General features: G+C 38.7%; 1 protein-coding gene across 1 annotated transcript in view; it reads left to right on the plus strand.

Annotated features, from left to right (window-relative positions):
* FAM135B (family with sequence similarity 135 member B) overlaps window positions 1-21,568 on the plus strand; it is a 118,543-nt gene that overhangs the window by 36,257 nt on the left and 60,718 nt on the right. The window contains exons 3-6 of the mRNA XM_027909147.1: window positions 1,823-1,962; window positions 8,675-8,745; window positions 10,628-10,801; window positions 20,180-20,306. Coding sequence (XP_027764948.1) covers window positions 1,823-1,962; window positions 8,675-8,745; window positions 10,628-10,801; window positions 20,180-20,306 — 512 coding nt within the window. The remainder of the gene's footprint in view (window positions 1-1,822; window positions 1,963-8,674; window positions 8,746-10,627; window positions 10,802-20,179; window positions 20,307-21,568) is intronic.

Here is a 21,568-nt window from a genome sequence, read left to right on the forward strand (position 1 = left end):
CACTTGGGCTGTTCCTGAGTGTGCTTTGTGAAAGTCAGCAATAGGAAAATGATTTGAGTGTAGTCTGGATGACAGCTCTATGGTTCTGCTAATTAATTAGCTCAAGTTTATTGGTCTTATTGGTCTTATTGATCTTATTGGTCTTATTGACCTTTAATCAAGTCTGCCCCATACGATTTTATTTTTTTTTGGGAGATATTTCATTGTGTGGGTTATTCCAGTTCCAGCAGACTGGCACCACAAAACTAATCATTTTAATGACAAAACTTCATTCACTTGTCTACCAGGACCTTTACTATATTTGTTGTAGTTTGTTTTTCTTTAAAGACCTTTTTTTGTTTGTTTTTTTTTTTCCCCCTAACCAAACTTTACCTCAGGAAATCTTTTCTTCTTGACTCACTAACCTCTGATTGCAAGTTATGTGAAAAGCAGTAGCTTTAGCACAGCAGAATAGACCTATCCTGCTTTGAAATTCTTAACAAACCAGCAGTCCCTAAGACTTTCTGACCTGGACTTTTATCTTACCACAGCCCACAGACTCAAAACAATTCTACAGATGTCCAAATTCTCAGAAGTACCTTCTGAAAAACTATGCTTTCTAAAAAGCACGTACCTTCTGGCTTTCTTTATGTCTGTCTCTGAAGGACTGGTTCTGGTACACCTTTTTTAAGCACACCTTATTGGGAGAGTTCCAAAATAACATTTGCTGAAGGACTATATTTCAAAAGCTCAGATTCCTACAGGACTGAATGATATAAAGGCATAAAACCAGCTCTGAGTAGGTTTTGCTACAAGTTGTTGCTCTGGGGCTATGAAAGTAGAATTAGCAGGGAGTTCTGATTAACAGCCAAGATACAACTCGAAAGTACCTAATTCTGGTGCCCAGTTGTTCATTAAAAGTTCACAGAGTCGTTACAGGCTCCTCTGGAAGGTATTCACTGTAGAACATGTTGCTTCCAATTTGGGTTTGTACAGTTAAGCAAGTCACACTGTTTTCCTGTCAGTGAAAGAGAGATTACTCAACAAACAGTGGACGTGGAGCAAAAATTTGCCTCACTGCAAAGCAGACACATTTCTTTTTTAATAGTGTCCTGAATTCCATAAGCTTGACTGTAACCAAAACAAAATACATACACTGGAGGTACCTAAAAGTTAGGAAGGATAAATCCCACCGGAGTTTATACATCACACAGATGAGGCTGTTGGCTGAATTTGATGTGGAGAAGCTTAGCATTTTGGTTCTTGAGTTCCTCAGATTTATCCCAGTTTTATGGACCAAATTGACCATAAACATTTGTCAAGGGCTTGAAGGATTATACAGGTATCTTGGAAAAATGGTAACTTTTTTATGCTTCTGTATTTTAAGACCCTTCTGTACTTTTAGTCTCTGTGTTCAAGATCTGCTCCCAGGTAGTAACTTCTGGGAGCACCAGAGATGACAAAAAGACTCCCTATTAGGAACACTCCCTCTTCTGAAAGATGCCCATTGCAGATAAAAGATGAAATTTCCCAGGTGAACACCCACAGTCCTCATGGTGCTGGGTAGCAGACCTCTCTAGGAGGTCTGTCACAGGATCAGCTGTCACAGGATCAGCTATTCTCATTTTGAAAGTCAGCCTGCCTAGAGTTTAACTTTTATTTTCCTTAAATATCGTGTTTGGGAACCTGGAACTCGCAATAACAATCTGTTCCCCTACCATTAATTATTGAGAATGCTATGTTTAATTATGAGTACTAGCTAGGTAATCCTCAAATGAATCACAGGAGAAAAAGCAATCTCACTGCAGAAATCACACCAGGAATCTGTCTGTGTTTTGTGCAGGTGATTCCAGCCTTTGCTCAGCCTGCGTTCATGAAAACAACGTTTACAGCAGAATATTTCAGATTTTGTACAGAAATGAAGAGATCATTCTTAATGAATCAATGAACTTCAGAGTGCACCTGCTTCTGGATGGCGAAAGGGTGAGTTGTTTTGGGATGCACATGAAAACCAGGAGGCCTGGAATTCCTCTTGCCTAACTTTAGGTGTGCGTTGCACGGGTAACTCCGTTTAAGAAGTTGTCATGATGTCCATGTGCTGTCAGAGGTCTCAGCAGTGTAGCTGGTGGAGGTAAAGGCACAATTTACCTTACCAGTATGCCAGCAGCTGCACTAGGAGGAGATTGACTGTCCTGTACCCATCAATACCTACACTGATGAGGGTGCCTGTTGTTATTTGATGGTTTGTAAATGCTGATGCTGTAAACCTCCTTCATGAGGTCAGATAAACCCTCTGCATTGTGCCTGTTATGAAGAGTAGGCTACACCTTGGCTTTCCAGTGGAATAAGGTGTTGACATACTCTGGTAAATTAGTATATCAGAAACTCAAGTGTCTCAACCAAAATTTGTTCATTTTTGCACTAGATCACTCACTTTACATAGCTCTGTAGATCATCCACACCTGAGGGAACTGGGAATTTGCTTCATCTTGCCAGGACCAGCTTCCTCTTCCATTATCACTGATGTCTCCTCTTTCTTGTCACTGTTTTTTGCTACAGCTGCCCAGTCCCTTTCCACCACTCAGAGGTCTCCTGGCCTTTCTCCTTAGTGCTCCTGATTGCAGGAGTGTGTGGAAATGCTGCTGAGCTTACACTTCCTTATAATCCATTTACAACCTCTTTGCTTTCTGCTGTATTTCAGCTTGAATAGGTCCATACTGAGATCCTTCTCCCCATTTTCCATCTACTCCTTCAGCCACACAAGGGATGTACCTGATCTGAGCCACCCAACTTGTAGAGAACCTATGTCTTGCTGTTACTGATATGAAAACAATGTCTTTCAGTGGCTCCTTGCCAGGATTTACAAGGCAGGAGCAATCTTTGTTAATGGAGAATACTGTTTAACTGGAGTCTTAAATAGCAAGGGGAGAAATTTCATAGTAGAATGGCAGTCAGTCTGTCCTAAAGTGTCACAGCTGTGCTTTGCCAGCCCAAGGACTGGCACAAAATGCATGGCATTTATAGTTGCCCTAAGTGATGATGGTGAGAGACACATCAGCATCTTTACAAAGTCAGCATATCATCAAAAATAGGTGTTATAAGTTACACAGCCAGTGTGAATCATGTGCTGTGTGTTGAACTTGGGGCCAGGGACACTCACCTCTCCTTCCTTGTATAACTTCTTATTTGATCATGAAGAGATTTAATATTTCTCTTTTGTCCTATTTCAACCCATATATATGTGTTATATACAGATCGAAATTAAAACAGCTTGAGAACCTAATTTAAGCTTAACATGCTTCCTTTTCTCTCCCACTTTCTTTTTGCGGTTTTGGTTTGGTTTTTTTTTGTTTTTTTTTCTTAAGATAGTGTCTTCAATTTGTTCCTCCCTCGAATTTTTTGTGCTTGTATGAAAAATTACTAAATGCAAATTTATCAATATTTGTTAGGAAAATGTCCCAACACGCTTAATCAAAGATTAATTTTATCCTTCCTGTGTGGAACATCTCTGATTAAACATCCCTCCCCTCAAATAATAGCAGTTTCCATTGTGTTGAGCACGAATGATTTCTGATGATTTTTTCAATACTATTCAGGGAACTTTTGCACCTCACAAAGTGCAAAATAAATAAAAGCCCACAAGACTCCTCACAGCTAAAACTCATTCTGACTCTTGATGTGCTCTGTGCAGACACTTGGCTCTCCATAGGAGACTCCTTGGGAAGAGGCCCAATTCTGTACTTACAGAATGGTTTTGCACAGAGAAACCCCATTTTTCTGCGTTATGAAGTTGCTTTGGGTTTTCACTGATGTAGAATAAGAGGATAAATGTATCTGTTGTCCCAGATGAGTTGCTGAAGACACTCTAAAGAATCAAATACGAAAAAATAGAGGTCTCCAAAAATTTTTGTGTATTAAGTAGATTAGCACAAATTAGCACTTCTATTTAATGCTTCTAGGCCTCTTTTTCTTTTCTCAGCTTTGATGTCTTGTCCTACACAGCTTACAAATTTGATATAAATGTGGGAGAGACAGAAGTGTGCCACTCCACTGGGCACCATGCTCAGAAGAAGACAAATATATCCACAGCTATTCAGAGACAGCTTTACACCTTTGTCACATAATATCCTGTGTTGGCTGATATCCTTGCAATCTGGTGTTGGCAAGACACCCAGAGATTTTCAAAGTGTTTTAAATATTATCTCTGTTCTTAATTCTCAACTTATCTAAAACACAACAGATGTCAATCCTTTTTTTTGTGTGGTGTGGTGAGTTCTCTTGACTGAGGGTGAAGGTTCTATTGAATGTTTTTAGTGTGAATGGAAGTTATGATAAGTAGACAAGGGAGTTAGTCTGGGTAATGGGAGCATCGAGTTCATATGGTCCATGTAGTTTCTACTGTCACAGCTGGAATTATCCAATATTATAATAAGGGAGAAATGTGCTTTCTCCTCTCGGTGCTTGGGTAGTTTTGCTGATGAGATAGTTTGCTGAGATAGGCTCAGACAAAACACCCCTAAACAAACAAACAAAAAAAACCAATGTGGATGTCCAGATTAGATTTGCTACTGGGTTTTTTAAATTCTTTTCCCCCCTCTCTCCTCTAACATAACCCTAGATAAGCTTAAATATGTAAATACATCTTTTTTCAGTCTGGCACTGAATGTAAGAAACGTCAATTATCTGCCAAGAAGTGGCATTGAACATACATTTCACTTTAAAAATGGTGCTTTAAAACTCTCCAGTTTTTTTAGATGCCCTTTCTATATTATCCCAGCATACAGCAGCTTTTTGAATTCACAGGAAACAATATTGCTGAGGCAGCCTTTATTGTTACAAAGAAGTTTAATTTACTTTCATAAGCTCTTGCTTTCATTCTTATTAGAGAAGAGTCTTTGCCTCTTTCATCAAGCGATGAAACAGGTACCTTGTCGGGCTCCTTCCTTGCTGGCACCATTCAGGGACAATTTAGTAGCAGGGAGAGGACAGAGTGAGGCAATCTGGGATAGCACAGTGGATTAGATTTGTAATTTCCAGTGAAATTTAAGTGAGCTGGGACATCCAGATCATACAATCTGTCACTCTGGCTAAATGTTTCCATATCAGGGAGGGACATCACAAGAATGCAGGAAGCTTCAGTAATAAGTATTATCACAGCTTTTAAAAGATAAGCCCAAGATGAAAATGAAAACCTGAAAAATTCGAATGCAAAACTGAAATAATGCACCTTGTTCCAGGCCAGTTCAACAGAAATTGGAGTACTTTGCTTTGTATATACTTTCTATTGTATAAAATAATTTTACTTTTCATATGAAAATACTTTTTATTGTACAGATTCTGAGCAGTGTTTAATAAAATGCATTTCCCTGTGAGTACAGTCCTTTGGCAAGGGAGGCAGAGGTTAGCAAACAGTCTGAACACGTGGTAGCACCTTCTGGAAATTATGTGTGCTCAGATGAGTATAGGGTATTTCTGCACAAGCTGTTAGGCCCAAGGTGGGAATTTGCGTATATGGAATATTACAGAACAGAAAAATATTCATTTAGTATGGATGTATTCTTACAAACACAGATCATAGAATGTTTTGGGTTGGAAAGGACCTGAAAGACCATCCAGTTCCAACCTCATGCCGTGGGCAGGGACACCTTCCACTAGACCAGGTTGCTCAGGGTCCCATACAACCTGATCTTGAACACCTCCAAGGATGGATCTTTATTTTTTCTTTCAAAAGTTGTGATTTTAATAATTAACACAACTGAAAGGTCAAAAAACTATATAAAAAAAAAACACTTGAAGATCCTTCACAGAGTATCTGGAAGGACACTGCTTAGCCTAACCAGTCAAACACTAATTATATTCCAGATTCATTTTTCAGGCTTATTTCTTAAGGAGTTTGGTGTGAAAATTCAAAACTTTTTTTTTCAGGAGAAAACCCAAAATAGATAGTCTATCAAACTTTTGGCAAATTGTAATCTGTAAAGGATAAGTGTGGACAAAACCATAATAGTCCAATTAGTGTTAAAATAAGAAACCAATATTTCATTTAAGGACAATATTATTTCATACAGGAGACTAGGGAGTGATAGAAATTTCAGTTCCCCTTGTGTATGAGCTATGGAAAGGCCATTTTGTTGGTTTCCTGTGTAAAGGACCTTATGCACCTGTGTCTCTAATAAGCGAAAAAAAGGAAACCAGAGGAAAGTCCAGCAAATATCAAAGCCATATAGTAACATGTCACGTGATCAGTGTGAGTAATTTCTGTTGTGTGACTTGTGCAAAAGTCTTTTAATGATATTTTCCCATGAAGAGACCAGTTTTTGATCAGCTGTTCAATTTTCACCTAATGTTTACATCGCTAGTATAAAAAGGAAAACATGTTCTCTCCGTAGAGAGAACTGTGATTGATTTTATGTGGAGTTTTGCAGTACTGTGAGCAGCCTGATTTCAGTACAGTTTTGAGATTAAAAATACCCTGTGCATGCACCTCACTGCATGACCACATGCAGTGAAGAGTATCTCTCAGTCTCTCAGACATCTGCTCGTTGCCTCAAGGTGTTTTGAGTGAGTGTCACCAGCTATTGAACTTGTTTTGAACACAGGCTTAGATCTCAGTGACAGTTGCAGGTGCTCAGCAGTAATAGGCACAGACCCAAAATTTCATCCCCTTTATTTGAGGAAGAGGTTTGCTTTGTCTGAAGCACTACACTGAATTCCTAGTTTCAATTCAGAATGTAGCTTCAGTAATGATTATTTTCTTGGCAACTGCCAGCAGCTGTGATTTTTAGTGACAACAAGTCATTAAAAAGGAGAAAGTATTTTATTTTATTTATTTTTTATTTTTTTAAATGAAAGGCACACTTCCAGGTGTTTTGAGACAATCACAAAAGAGAAAGAAGATTTTCAGTAAATAGAAGTGGGAATTGTCTCCTCACATCTCAATGCCTGTGGCCATGCTGGAAGAAATACTACATTACGTCAGAAGGGATTATAATTTGCATCTTTGGTAACTTTGTCAAAGCACAGTCAATCCTTGACTCTCAATTTTCTTCTTTCAGCAGGAAAAGGCACACTGTAGATGCAGTTTCACCTTTTGAAAGCCCAGCTAAACTTGGTCCATGTTATATATTTTATGGATCCTTCCTGTCAGGGCAGGCTAGGTGCCTCTGATGATGCCTTCAGTGCATTTTTACTATGGTCTGTTGTTAAGAAGGTGATGATCAGCTTTGGATAGTAGAATTAATCTTGCCTAATATAAGACATCTAACTTTAAGTGTTTGTAGACCATCGTATTTCTCCAGGTTCTGTCTACTGTCAGTGGAAAGAGACAAGCACAAGCAGAAATCAATTGTCCTTCTCCAACGTCTACCTAAGGATGGAGCAGCTCACTTTTTGCTTGTTGCTTTCCAGTGACAGAAGACAGAACCCAAGCATCTCACCTCACTTTTCTGTGGCAAAAATTGTGTAAAAATAAGTTGTATTTATAGTACCATATCTCCAGTCAAAAACTTCACTTTTCCACCTGCATTCCTGTGCATCTCCTACTGTATTCTGGCATACAATAAAGAATGCTTAAATTCACAGGGAAAAAATGTTTTGGTTATAGAGCGTGTATTTTTTTTTTGTTCATAGTTCCATTTCAGTTGATAGAAATTATTTTTTTTTTATTCTACTAAACCTACTTTTCTAGGGGAAAAAAAAGACATTTCTAAGGAGGGAAGGAGAAAGTGCTAGTCAGCTTAATCCTTATTCCATTTATTTATTTATTCCCATTGATTAGAATTGTTTTAACTGGATGAAGTTGGGATGTGTTATCCAATGAGGCTCTTTACAGATGAAGGTAATGAACTGGCAGCTCCAGCACTGTTTCCAAAAATCCAATTAAACTATTTTATTGACAGTAAAAGAAGGGTAATTTTACTGGTGGGACCTATTAGATGAGTTAGATGAATGTACCAGTGAGTATCTTGTACCATGGTACTATGGTATCTTCAGTGGTTTTGGTGAGCAGAATCCTACCATGTATAGCCATGCTCAGGACACTGCCACAAAGGGAACAGTTAAACTTCTGTTAATTGAAGCTTTAAAAACAAAAAAAGCCTTTGAATTTTGGAAAGAAAAAGGTCTAGATGAGGATCACTGGAAAACTTCTTCCATGAATCTGTGAGGGGCAAGAAAGAGTCACCAGGACGCAGAAAAGCCTCAGTTTGTTGAGACACAAAGTAAAAGGCTAATTATAGGAGATCAGAATTTCTCCTATCGGCTATTTCTCATCCAGGAAAACTCACTCCTTGCTGTCGTTCAGCTGACAAGACAACTCAAAGGACGACTCACTCAAGGAGGGAGAGCAGCCTCAGAAATGCTCCTCTGACTCTTGGTGCACAAAGAGCAAGGAACCAACAAATGCAGAGCTCTGTACACTCTGGTTACTCTTGTCTAAAGTGATTTGCTTGGGCAAATCACATGACAGGGCACTCAGGAGCAGATAACACCTCTGACTGCTCTGGTTCCCTCTGACTCCTTCAGCAATTTCCTTGACTCACTGCCACATTTGTTTCCTTCTGCCTCTGTACTGGGGTGCTGCTGTTGCTGCATATTTTTGCCTTTGCTCTTATCAGACAAGCCCACCCACCTTTGCCTTCTATGATGAAGGTGCCAATTTATAAAGGTAACCTTATATTTATTTCTCTTTTTGTAGGTGGAAGATGCTTTTAATGAGGCAGATTTTCAGCTCAAGCTGGACCTGCACTTTACTGATAGTGAACAACAGTAAGTGCTGTTTCGAAGCTCAGTTTGTAATGTTGGGGGCTCTGTTCAGTTGGGAAATTACTTTGATAAAATGAGAGTTCTTTGTAAAACGGGTTACCTTTGATAAGTCTTCCCTTTGCCTCAGTGTTGAAGTTTTTCTGTTTCTTCTCTCTGCTTTGAAAGTTGTATCTCATACTCCTCTTTAAAGGAACAACGTTTTTTCTCCTTTAAGTGTAAGTTTTTTCAAAGGTTTTAAGTGTTGCTCTGTGTCTGCTGCTGTTAAAGGGAATATCATCATTGACCTCCAGGTGGGCAGGAGCTGTGGTTCAGGAATGCATTTATCTCAGGAGGCAGTGAAGTATTTCCTAGCTGAAGACAGGAGTATGAACATGCTAAGCACTTTTCTCCTATTAAGAACCAAAGCTGCTCCAATATTTTCAAGAGGAAGGAGTCTTCTCATTGAATTTGATTTCATCTAACTGCATTTGATACTAAAATCTAAGTGGGAGTAGCATCCCTTCCTGAGACACTGCAGGAAGTGTGACCCCAGATATTATTCAGCCTCAATGAATCAGGAAAAAGTCTGCCAATGATTTGAGCAGGGTTTGTAGGGGGTGGGAGCATAGAGAAATCATCTGACCTGTTTTTCATGCTGAGACTGTCCCAATGTGATTTTATTCATATCCACAGAGAACTTAAATAAATTTTAGGAACATGTTTCTGTTATCTTCAAGATATAAAAAGTGAGAACTTTTTCTCTCATGCAGGTGGGACTGGACCTTCACTGCTGATGGGTCTTGAAGAGAGAAAAAACAAACATTAAATGATAGCCAGGAAAAAAAGAACTGAAAGTTATGAAATTGTGCTCTAACATATGCGTTTAATTTCTGTTATAATATCAAAGGTTATTCTGATATGCTATAAACAAATGCAGTGATTTTTAGAAAAAAATGTTCTGCAAAGTTTATTGAAGCTTGGGACTGACCATGTACTGTACACAGCCATCTCATCCTAGGTTTTTCTAGTTCTGGGAAACAACTGGCTTCAGAAGAGTCTTTAATGCTGTAAAGCAATTCCTCTTTAGAAGTTTCACTTTCACTGGAAGGATGTGGTGAGGCACACTCCAAATTTACAGCTCAGTCTCTTGCACTGTATGGGACTGAGGTGTTATGTGGTTGCCTGCACACCAGGATAGTTATTCTGGAATTCTTTTAATAAACTTTAAATTAAAGCCTTGGCTTTCATTTACTGAAAAAAAAAAAAAAAAAAAAAGGAGAAGCTAATCCAACTTGTACTGTTTCTCTGCAGTTACTTCACTGACTCTTGTTTTTTGACTTCTTCCAAATATTTTTTCAGAATAACCATCTGGAAAGGTGCTCTGAATATTTTCAGCTGTGTCTGACACAGGACTGCTTTTAACTCTCACAGATTGCCTGGACTGATTGTTCTTACACAGAAATCATAAGTAGTAAGCTGTCCCTTCTATGAGCACCCAGATAATCTGAAGAGTTTGCTAAATGCATTTCCTTCTGCTACTTAGTTCATGATGTCCCCAGAACTAGTGCGTAGGTGGACATCAGAGGTAATCATCAGGGAAAACCTGAATTGCACTGCACCTATTCTTTTTTTATACAATACATTGACATAATTCTACATATATTATTTATTCTTTGAATTTCTATTTATATTATTTATATCTATGTTAACGCTTATATATCTATATTAATATTTATATTTATGCTTGGCACAAGTAGAGCACAAGATACTCTTCAGTTATCTTACCCCTTACCAAGTGATAAAATTTCACACCTCAAGCCATATCTCAGTCTGCCTCCTGTAGCACATTATAGGCTGTGACAACTCAGGCCTTCACTAACCCTTGTTAAACCTCTTTCCCTTGCAGGCTGAGGGATGTTCCAGCAATCCCCATGATCAGCAGCCGAACACTGTGTCTCCACTTCCACCCTCGGCGAGGTCTGCACCACCATGTCCCTGTCATGTTTGACTATTTCCACCTGTCAGTGATCTCTGTCACAGTCCATGCGTCCCTGGTGGCTCTACACCAGCCTCTGATCAGGTAAAGGGCACAGAAATGTCTATGGAAAGGCAGAGGAGATTTCTCTGCTGAGTTCTCTCGTACAGTTTGCTAATTGGATGGGAGAAGCAGAGCAGATAATTTATTTTGATTTTTTTTAGTCCTGGGTTAATGTAGATTGGGGTTTACAATCAAACTCTGACATGGGACTCTTCCCTTAGTAAAGCACTAGGGGTTTGACGAAAAAGTAATACAATTTTGGGAAAGAGGTTAAAAATTTTGACTAGTCTTGATCTCTCTATTCCCCATTTGTAGTGAGAAAATTGAAAATTGTGTTTTCCTTGCCAGTTTTTCCTCTTAAGTCTAAAAGTAACTAAGAACATTTACATTTGTCCCCCCTGTGACGTTTTGTAGATCATTTAGGACAGCCGGACTCTAAGCTCATCCCTGGCCTCTGTGCATGAGTGTAGTTCATAACATGGTTAGGAGGAGGCACAGAGGAGTCAGGGCTGAATATGATTTCACTGGAAGAATCCTTTGCAGAATTATCTGGTTTGACTGTGCAGCAGTATAATACCAGCTGCCATGGGCTCTAGGTGTGATTTATGTTATCTGATTCATAATGACTAGAAAATAACTCAGAACTCCTTCAAGTAAAACAGGGCTGGAGGTCAATATCCTCTAATATTTAGAGCAGGCGAAGGGAAGCAAAGGTCTTTCTGGCAATTTACTTAGTGCCCAAACTTGTCAGTGCAGAAGACAGAGAGTGCTGAGAGGGAGGGAACTCCCATAATCTTGAAGCAAAAGGCAGCGTTAAGCATTGTTCAGCTTCCCTTAATTCCAACAAGATCTTGCTGTTTACCAAATGACCATAAGACTCTAAACCTTGTCAATTAGTGTGCAGAGAACACAATGACAGAGAGGGAAGATGAACCTGTAGAGTGTTTTCCTCAGGTTTCATGTTTTGGTTTAGTACATCTTTGCTTCAGTTCTCCATTTGTGTGAAGGCATTGCTGTACACAACACCTCAGAATGAACTGAGAATACAAGAGGTTGAGCCTGAGGTTGAGAAGTCAGTCTGGCCCACCCCTGAAAATCTTCAAGTCCAGATTGGATGGGGCTTTGAGCAATCTGGTCTGGTGGAAGGTGTCTCTGCCCATGGCCAGGAGGTTAAAACTAAATGATCTTTAAAATCCCTTTCAACCCAAGCCATTCTAAGATTCTGTGAGCTGTGACAGTGATGTGTCTCATATTAGCAGATCAGACTGACATATCTGTCTTTTGCTGATGTAATACAGGTAACTGCTGTATCTCTCTTCTGCTGTGTGTTGACTTTTTAAATGGTGAAATTAGATCGTAACAGACTACTTCTAACCAGATAGTTTTGCTCAGATAATTTACTTATTGTTCTACTATAGAAAAGAATGAAAGAACAATAGTTACCAGGCTTAATGACTGTTTTGAGTGCTGTGTTATCCTCTAGTGAATGGGGCTGCACAGGCTTGTTACTGTTATTAGGCGTAAATCACATGATGAGCAATTGTTCCATAGTCAGATTATTATAGCTTTTAAAATACTATTTTGTGGACCTTTGTGAAGTATACCATGTACTTACTTAATGCAGTGGAATGAAGATTTTTGACAACACAATATAGAGTCTCATTTGCGTAAGCCCATAAAATCATTTTAAAGTGTGATACCAAGGCTTTATCTTTTTCTTGATAAATATTCCAAACCTGAAGGGTTTTTATATCATGCATTTTCTAAGTATAAATCAGGATGAAGACACCAGTGTAAAATAAATGGCAGTTCTAAGCACTTTAAAACAAAACCAGCCAACTAAAACTTGTTTAATTTTCTCATAGCTCAAAGCTTTCCTGTTTATCACTTATTATTGGAGTTTAGTAGGATTATAGAAAAAAAGACCATTGTTATTTCAGTTTTTTTTTTTTTTTTTTTTTTTTTTTTGGTAACTCAATAGAACCTGAATGACTGGAAAGTCTTTTTTGTTACATTATAGGAAAAAATAAACATCGGAATAAAGAATCACAGAGTGACCTGAGTTGGAAGGGACCTTAAAGATAAATTAGTCACAACCTCCCTGACATGGGCATACCTTCCACTAGATCAGATTGCTTCAGGTCCCATCCAACCTGGCCTCGAACATTTGCAAGGATGGAAATACTTACATTATGTGGAAAAAAATATCTATGCAGTGTTTCACAATGGTTTTGTTTGCTTGAACATCCCATCATGGTACATACTTTGTGTGTGTATACATATTATTTCTGCACATATAGATAGACTTAAATGTAAAATTGCAACAGTTCTAGACCCACCCTGAATATAAATATGTAAAATTAAAATTCACTGCTGCTTTTAAGTTTTCCTTGAAAACCATTTTGCCTGAAGCACAACTGTGTGCTCACATATGCCCTGTGGACTCAGCTCTTCATATTTTGTTAGCTCTGTTGGCAAATCAAATACTCCTCCCCAAAATTCTTTCACATTGTCTGCATTTAAAGGGAGAAACCAGAAAGACCAATTCAGGCCTTTCCCTTCAGGGTAATGTACACTCACAAATAGTTAGGGAAACCTTTCCAGGATGCCTCCCTTACCTCCTGCTTTTTTGACAAGTGAACATTTTGATGTTGTTGTTTGTTCTGGTTAATAATTCCGAGCTAACAAATATTACATTAGGTTTGAGGCTTTGAAGGCCTAACCTTTTACCAACCTGAGAATGAGTGAAATTCATATTTCTGGGTTCCTTTGCAATTTGGATGAAAATTTTGTGATTCAGCTTTTCTAAAGAGCATAACCCTCAGATTTTTAATGGGGTCCAAACTCACGGCAGGAAAGGGACTGGGTGTCTTTTACTTGTCCTTACTGAGCTAGAAATTGGTTAAAAACTCTCACTTTGACCTTGAGAGTTCTTTGACTCTTCTAGAAAGCACTCCAGAAGTGGATGGGGAAGCTGGACCACTTGGAGTCAAGCCCAAAACTTTGCTTTCCAGGCAGGGGGGCAGTAACAGAGGAGAACTGGGATGTAGGGCTCAGTGGTTTTGATAGTTGTTTTCTTGGCCTGAGATACTGCTCCCCTCACCTGTGTCTTGTCCTACACCCAGACCCTTCCAACAGGACACTGTCGCTCTTCCTCAATGACAGCAGCTGTGTCTGCACCAAATGCTTTTGGCAGCTGCAGATCATAGAGCTGTACTTCAGACTTTTGGGATATGGAACAAATAGAGGAGAATCTAGAGCGGGAAGTTGGATGGCACTGCTCTCCTAATATCACAGGAGTGACAGTTCTCTTTGGAAAGTTAAGGGCAAACACATTTTTCCCAGTATGACAGGATATGAGCCCAACAAGTCTGTTGAAAGATAAACAAAAAAAGGTGAACAATGTTCAAGCTTGAGACTATTCCCCTGCTGATGCACTGGCCTTCATTAAATGCTTAAATACCTTTTTTTATTCTCTTACCTAAGCTCCAGAGGCTAGCTGTGAACAGACAGCTGCAGGAGGAAGGTGAGGAGGAGGAGGACTTAAGTCTTTTGGACTCTAGTTTTCTGGTTTGTGTAAATCAGTTTGGTTTCCAGCCTGAGGCACTCACTTCTCCCTCAGCTCACTGTCACTGGCTTCACAACTGGTCCAGTCTATAAGTGCAACTAGCACTTATTAGCCCAATCTCAGCTGTTAAGAAAGGTGCTTTGCTCCTGCAAGCTCTGACTTCAAGAAATATTTCTGTTTTTCCGGAAGGGAAATGTGCAGGTCTGTCATGTAGAGGTCTGCTTAGTCTCAGGCATGCTACAGGCACAGTGCCTTTCTTATATTGGACTCATTAAAAAAAACAAACAAACAAACAAAAAAAACACAAACCAACCAAACAACAACAACAAAAAACAACAACAACAAGAAATATGGTTCATTTATTCCATAGACCTCTGCACCACTTCCTTCCCACATCAAAAAAAAACAAAACAACCCACCAAAACACACAAAAAACAAACACCCGAACTACCAAGGAAATAAAAAAGAAAGGCACGTCTTGAAATTGCTGCAGATAAGCAAGATTCTTCACCACAGGCAGCTGGCAAACCTGTTTTGTCTTGCTTGTACAAGAAAAGAGGTTAATTTTCTCAGCTTTCTGGATTCTCCTCAATTTTCTATTCCTTTCCCAACTTTCATACATTATTATACTTGAAAAACAAAATAGACTTTCAAGATTTTACTTGTTAACATTGAATCCTTAATTGCCCACAATCAAATGACTGTATGAGAGACAAGAAATCTTGGTGGGATCTGAGATGGGAAAATAATATAATACAAATTTTGTTGGTGGAGAAACCAAGACACAGACACTCAGTATTTTAGTGTCTTTAGCTTGTTCTGCTCTGGAAATAGGAAACAGAATCAAGGGGACACAGAGTATTCCAAGATTTCAGCCCTGATCTAGTTCTGTTCAGCTCCACTGCACTGAGGAATCAGGCCAACCCTGGCCATCCTTGAGCGATTTTATCTCACCTAAATTCTTTTATTTCCAGGCATCCTGTTCCTCAAAAGCATGACTGATCTATCTATAAGTGATACACACACTGTACTGCCCTGTGCACCTTGAATCTGGGTCCAGATTATGCAGGTCAATTTTTCTGCAGTTGTAATTGTGGCTGGCACCTACTTACGGGGAGCTTCCATCTGAAACTGCACAAATGCAGTACTGGGGAGTAAAATTCATGACTTATTTTCCCTTTCCATCCTGTTTGCAAATAAATTAATCTGTAGAAAGAAAATGGAATATTTATGAAGTAAAGAGCTATTGCTTCTATATTAGTTTATTAGAAGAATACTGGTTAATGTTATTTTCCTCTAAGCACTCCCTCATAACGACTGGATGATTTTTCCTTTGAATTTTCTTTTATTTGGTAGTTTTTTATGTATCTGCAAAGATAAACCTCCCCTTTGACATGCCAGTCTCCTGAGCTACCAGCTGAGAAGTCACATAAGAAAAACCTGGCAATTTCTAAGTAAAATGTAAAAAAACCCAAATCAACAACACCACCAACAAAAAAACACTCAACGTTAAATATCCGCAAATGCCTTTATCTGCTTTCAAATTTTATAGCAACTGGGGTTAAGTTCAGGACAAATGAACCAGCATTTTCCAGCAGTCAAAAACTGTAGAGATTTCAGATCAGATTGGGATTGACTACATTTGGGATCTAAGGAGAGATATCTATTTTCATTAAAAATTTTATTTTAATAAATCTTATCAGTTTTACCCAAAAAGCCCAGAACATTTTAAAGGCACTGATTACAACCTCAGTGAAATTCCTTGGGTAAGAGAGACCCACGCCTAGAGGAGCACAATGTGTAAACATCCACAGATTATTCTCAAAAGTAAATAACAGATCACCCATGTACCCTATGGCTAAGTGCCAGTAGCAATTTCCCAAAAGCTATATTAAAGTTTTGAGTTAAAAAAATGGAGGGAAATCAGTGGTGCCATTACAATTTTCGTGATGTGTGGGAGTTAGAAGGAAGCTCCTGGTGAAATGCAAACAGCTGGCAGTGGGGACTGTGAGGGTTTAATTCTGAGGTCTGCTATTTCTATGGGACTTATATTTTTAATTTTTTAAAGCAATAATATTTTATGAATAAGGGACTGGGGGAAAAATAAGTGGTTTCTCCAAGGATCTGGCCTAAATGGGATAAAAGTTCATTTCCTGAACTTCCTCTCCTGGTATTGTCACAAGATTATAATTTCTTGTAATTAGAAATGTGATGATTGTGTGGGGTTTTAAGGTTTTTATTTTTTTACAGTTTCATACTTTCAAATAATGCAAGATATTTTTTTTCCCAAGTAAGATTCAGATCCCAATCTGCTAAATCCTCCCCCCAAGTCTGCTAAAAACTAAAACTCATGAGAAAAAAAAAGTTTTTCTTACCAAAACAAAACAAAACAAATTAAAAATTCACAAGGTTACCTCTTTTTGGGGGGAAGTTTAATCCGAAAGAGAATATAATGTTATTTTAAACTACCCTGAAGTATTTTTTCTGATTTGCTTCAGTAACACTTCTGAATTAAAATTTATCAAGGCCAACCCATGCCTTATGCTGGGGAACTGTCATCTCATTTATATGTGAGAGAATTGTCCAAAGAAGATAGAATAAACTGGGAATGATTATTTAATATTTTGTGCTACACAAGAACCAAGAGGTGCCACATCCAATTCTCCAACAGTGAGTTCAAAAGAAGCAGAAAGTTCAGCACTTATTACGAGTGCAGTTCATTCCAAAATGAATGTTAAGTTACAGAGGCCAAGAGTATAAATCAAAAAGACATGGACACAAATTCATAGAAGGTAACCATGACTGCTGGAAATAATTGCTTGAGTACAACCTCTGACTCAGAAAGTTCTTACATTTTGGTTGTGGGTATCTTGCAGGTTGTAACAAAGGGAAAAAATGGAGTTTTCAATGCAGTTTGCTGTACTGGGTGTCCATAGATGGTTGCTGTAATAACTGGGAGACACCTTTGAAGGATAAAGAAATGGAATCACAGAATCATGGAATGATTTGGGTTGGACAGGACTTTAAGATCATCTCATTCCAACTCTCCTGCCACGGGCAGGGACATCTTTCACTAGACCAGGTTGCTCAGAGCCCCATCAACCTCTTCAACACTTCCAGGGATGGGGCATCCATAGTTTCTCAGGACAAACTCTTACAGTGCCTCGCCACCAATGATCTCACAGATAAGGTCATCAAAAGGCCAGCTCAAAAAAAAAAAAGAAAAACAAAATCATAAAATATTTCACCAATAATATTAATAGTCCTGCACACATGCTAATCCTCTTGGACACGCACACATTACCTCTTTTGACCTTTTTTTTTTATCCTGAGTCCAATTAAAAGCTAAGGTTAACATACTGGATAAGGATCTAAATGTTCATATTATATCAATGCTATTAGATAGTCCAAATGGACATGTAGGTAAACAAGGTTTATGATTCATACAAATAAACGTGTTTGCAGAAACAATTAGAATAAATAATTTAAAAAAAAATAGCAAACCGACCTGGTATTTCTAATAAAAGTTATCTTCAAGCACAATGTACTTCAGAAAATATTAGGGGGACCTCAGCAGTCTTTAAATCTTCCACTTAAATTTCCCTCAGCATACTGAGGACGTTTTGGCACGTTTCCCAAAAAAGGTTTTTGTTTTACAGTGCTATGTAAAATCAATTTCCATAAAACCAGCAGATTAAAACCCCTTCTCTGCTGTAAAAGCAAAAGATAAATAAATTAAAAAGGCATTAAAAAGTGCTTTTCTTTAAACCTTTGAAAGCTTTGTTAATATTCAAATGAGGACTTTTTCATGTGCAGGCAACATTTGTTTAAGCTTCTCTCTCTGATACCACAGCAATAATTTTTTATTGCTGCTTCTTGAGCCTTGCCAGCAGACCAGGGCAGACAACATCATTCAATAACAGCTGAAATTATTCAGAGTGGTGTTTATCTCCTGGCTGTTTGAAATAGCTATAGTTATTTATTTATTTATTATTTTTATCCTAAATGTTGTGTGTAGGAAATACATGGAAAGACTTCATGCTTCTAAGAAGCAACCAGCAGGAAATTCCTTGGATTACATAAATTAAAACATAGATAAGCAAGAACAGACATTTGCTGAGTTTTTCTACCCCATCCTCCCTCTTATGGGATGGCCTTTTTGCCAGTATTTATATGTAACAAGCAGCAGTTTTGAGCTACAGGCAAGGCAGGGATTTGCATTTAACCTTCTGAAAGTGGTCCAATTCAGAGGTTCTTTACAACCCATCTGATTCTATGATTCTATGATTATTTTTTTATGTGCTTTTCTGTACAGCAGTCAGTGCTTAAAAACTGAATCAGGTGCAGATGTCAATGAATTAGGCTGATCTGAGCTGAGGTGGACACATGATGCACATCTACACAGAGGAACAACCTCAGACTGGAAAGTTTTCACAGCATGAACGGCACTGCCCCGTGGCTTTTAGTTCTCACACATTACAGTTTAAGATGTTTCTTGTAGCACAAACTCAGGTGGCATTACCCCTGCACTTTGTATGAACAGCAAATGGGTTTTCCTTCTTTCTCTGCACTTAGTTATTTTAGTTCCACCTTTGCCTATATGTGTTTTTAAAGAACAATTCTGGTTGCTTGCATCATTATTTAGACTTAGTAGTTTGACTCATTGTATTCTCCCCAAGTAGCCTGATTTCCATCTAGAAATCTTGATATAGTTTATGTACAGCACATGTTCTCAGAGGGACTAACTGTGAGGTTATCTCATCTAAATCCAGTTGCTGATGAGGACTCTCTTTATAGTCCACAATAAGAAATAAGTACTTTGAGGGTAAAATCTCCCTGATCTGTTTGGTATCACTGCTTCAGAAAGAGGTGACTCATACCCTGGAAATGCCAATTACTCTCCAGTGAACATAAAGGCAACCTACATCATTAACTGGGGTCTGTACTTTTGCTCAGAATAACCCAGAGTATGATCCCTGGCTGTGCATCAGGGCTCTGGTGGGCTTGAGGCTGGGTAAACTGCAGACATTCCAGAGTTTTCAGATATTCCACTCTTAATGGGTTCATGGTCTAAGACAGGAGACATACAGATACAGCCAGAAGGGAACACTGTCCGTAACAGTCAGCACTGAGAGGTAATGACCACAACACTGAAAAAAAAACTTACATTCTGTCAGGGTTTTGAGGAAGAATTTGGATAACAGTGATTTCATGTTGCACCAAGGATATGGGAGAACACTTCCCAGATGAATGGACTGAGCCCAGCAAAAACAAATGTAGTTTTTGGGCTGTAGTCTTGTCATTTGGTGCTGGAAACTAAGGTCACAGGACAGTGAGAAGTGGGAACTAAACTTCCAGTCTATAATAATAAGTTTGGCATGAGCTATAGAAGATATTGATAGATAAGAGAGATCATGCACAACTCAAAGAGGAAGGGTGATACGATTAAAGTAAGAGAGAAAGATGTTGTATCCATCAAGGTGCAAGCTGATGAGAAGTTGGGTAAGAGTATTTTTCTGTGTGGATAGATGGAAATGTTCTGATGGTGAGATGTTATACTGGAAAAAGATCTGTATGACAGCAGAGAGAGGAATGAGTGAAAGATAACACTCAAACCACTCATCTGAATGTCTAGGAAACAAACTTGAGCTACTTACGTCTAGCACACTGGACAATGATCATTTTCAAGAGAAACATGAATTTACAGTGTCAAATTGAAATTAATAAAAGCAAAACCCAGCACCACCAAATCGTAAATATTTTCTAAGGAAGTAAATAATACTGGGACAACAGTGACTCTTCTCCAGCAATGTTCCTCTAATTAGTTTTTCTTCTAAATTTTTTTCTTACAGTTTTGCTCGTCCAGGGAAAGGTTCTTGGCTTGGCAAAGGCAACCTGGAGGCGGGACCAGACCAATCCAGTATGTCATTAGAAAATCTGGTGTTTGGAGCTGGCTACTGCAAACCCACTTCTTCAGAGGTAAGGAGGATGAGCAATGTTGTCTTATTTCCATTGGATCACTCCAGGTATCCCTGTTATCTGTGGAGAACTTGTCATGGCTGCATATTTCTGGTAGAGGGATTTTTTTTGGAAGAAGGAAACCTCAGACAGTTCTGCATGAACCAGCTGGCACTTGGATACACAGTCCCTTGGTGTTCAGCCCCCATTTCAGAAAGTTCAAGAAGTGTGTATATATCCCCATTGTCAATGGCACTTTTAAGGCAGGATTCACCTGACCAGGTGTCTGCTGTAAGGTGAAATTAATTATTTAGGAAAAGGTCCTGGATTTCAGGTCTTGTGTATGACAGTCAGAGGACTTGACTTATTATTAAGGATGTTGTGAAGGAAGGGTTTGTGTCCTGAGTGTTGTGTGTGTTGGTGATGGGGAGTTGCACACATTGCCTTACCCATGGCAGGTCCCACAGTTAGTGGAATTTTTAGTAGAAAGTTGTTTGTTTGAAAAATAATGATTAATCAGAGGGGTTTGTTGGTTGGTTCTTTTTTTTATTTTGTTTTAAGTGCTTGCTTTGGAGTGTTTTGTTGTGGGGTTGTTTTTACTTTTTTTTTTTTTTTCTTTTTGTCAGAAATGTTTCCTCAGGTCTAGAAACTCAACTCAGAATACTGCAATCATTAACCTCTTAGGAAACCACGATTCAATGTTCCTGATTAACATGCTGCCCTCAGCTTCCCTCAAGCTTTCTTTTCAAAGCTGTTTTTTATAAATATTAAAAGAATGCAAGCCTAGAGCGACGGGTGCAGAAGAACTACCAGGGCTGAGAGAATATTTGGCCTGAGGCTGCTATCCAAAACATTGGGTCAGTACATGCTTTTGGCAAACAAACTGACCTCAACCTCTGCCTCTCTGGTAGGCAGTCACATCATAGACATTTGAATAGCTGATTCAAATATAAGTTTCATAGGTTAATCTATGTACATCTCTGTACATCACACAAGAGAGAAGCTTCTTTCAAGAGTGATGCACACTTTCCATTATCCTCTGGACAAATCTATTGTAAGAACAGATATGCAAAGGCTTACTCTGCACTCCCATTTTTGCTTTTAGTCTCCATGGAAAAATCTTGTTCTGTTCTGATTAGGAAAAACTTATTGCCTTCCCAAATTTGTTCCTTAGCTGGATACTATTTTCTACCTATCTCTGTTGAATAATTATAGTTTGGTTTCTTCCCTTCCCTTCCCTTCCCTTCCCTTCCCTTCCCTTCCCTTCCCTTCCCTTCCCTTCC

Source organism: Empidonax traillii, unplaced genomic scaffold, assembly GCF_003031625.1.
Source record: "Empidonax traillii isolate 1590-97213 ecotype Southwest subspecies unplaced genomic scaffold, ASM303162v1 scaffold1962:size128196, whole genome shotgun sequence".
NCBI lineage: Eukaryota > Metazoa > Chordata > Aves > Passeriformes > Tyrannidae > Empidonax > Empidonax traillii.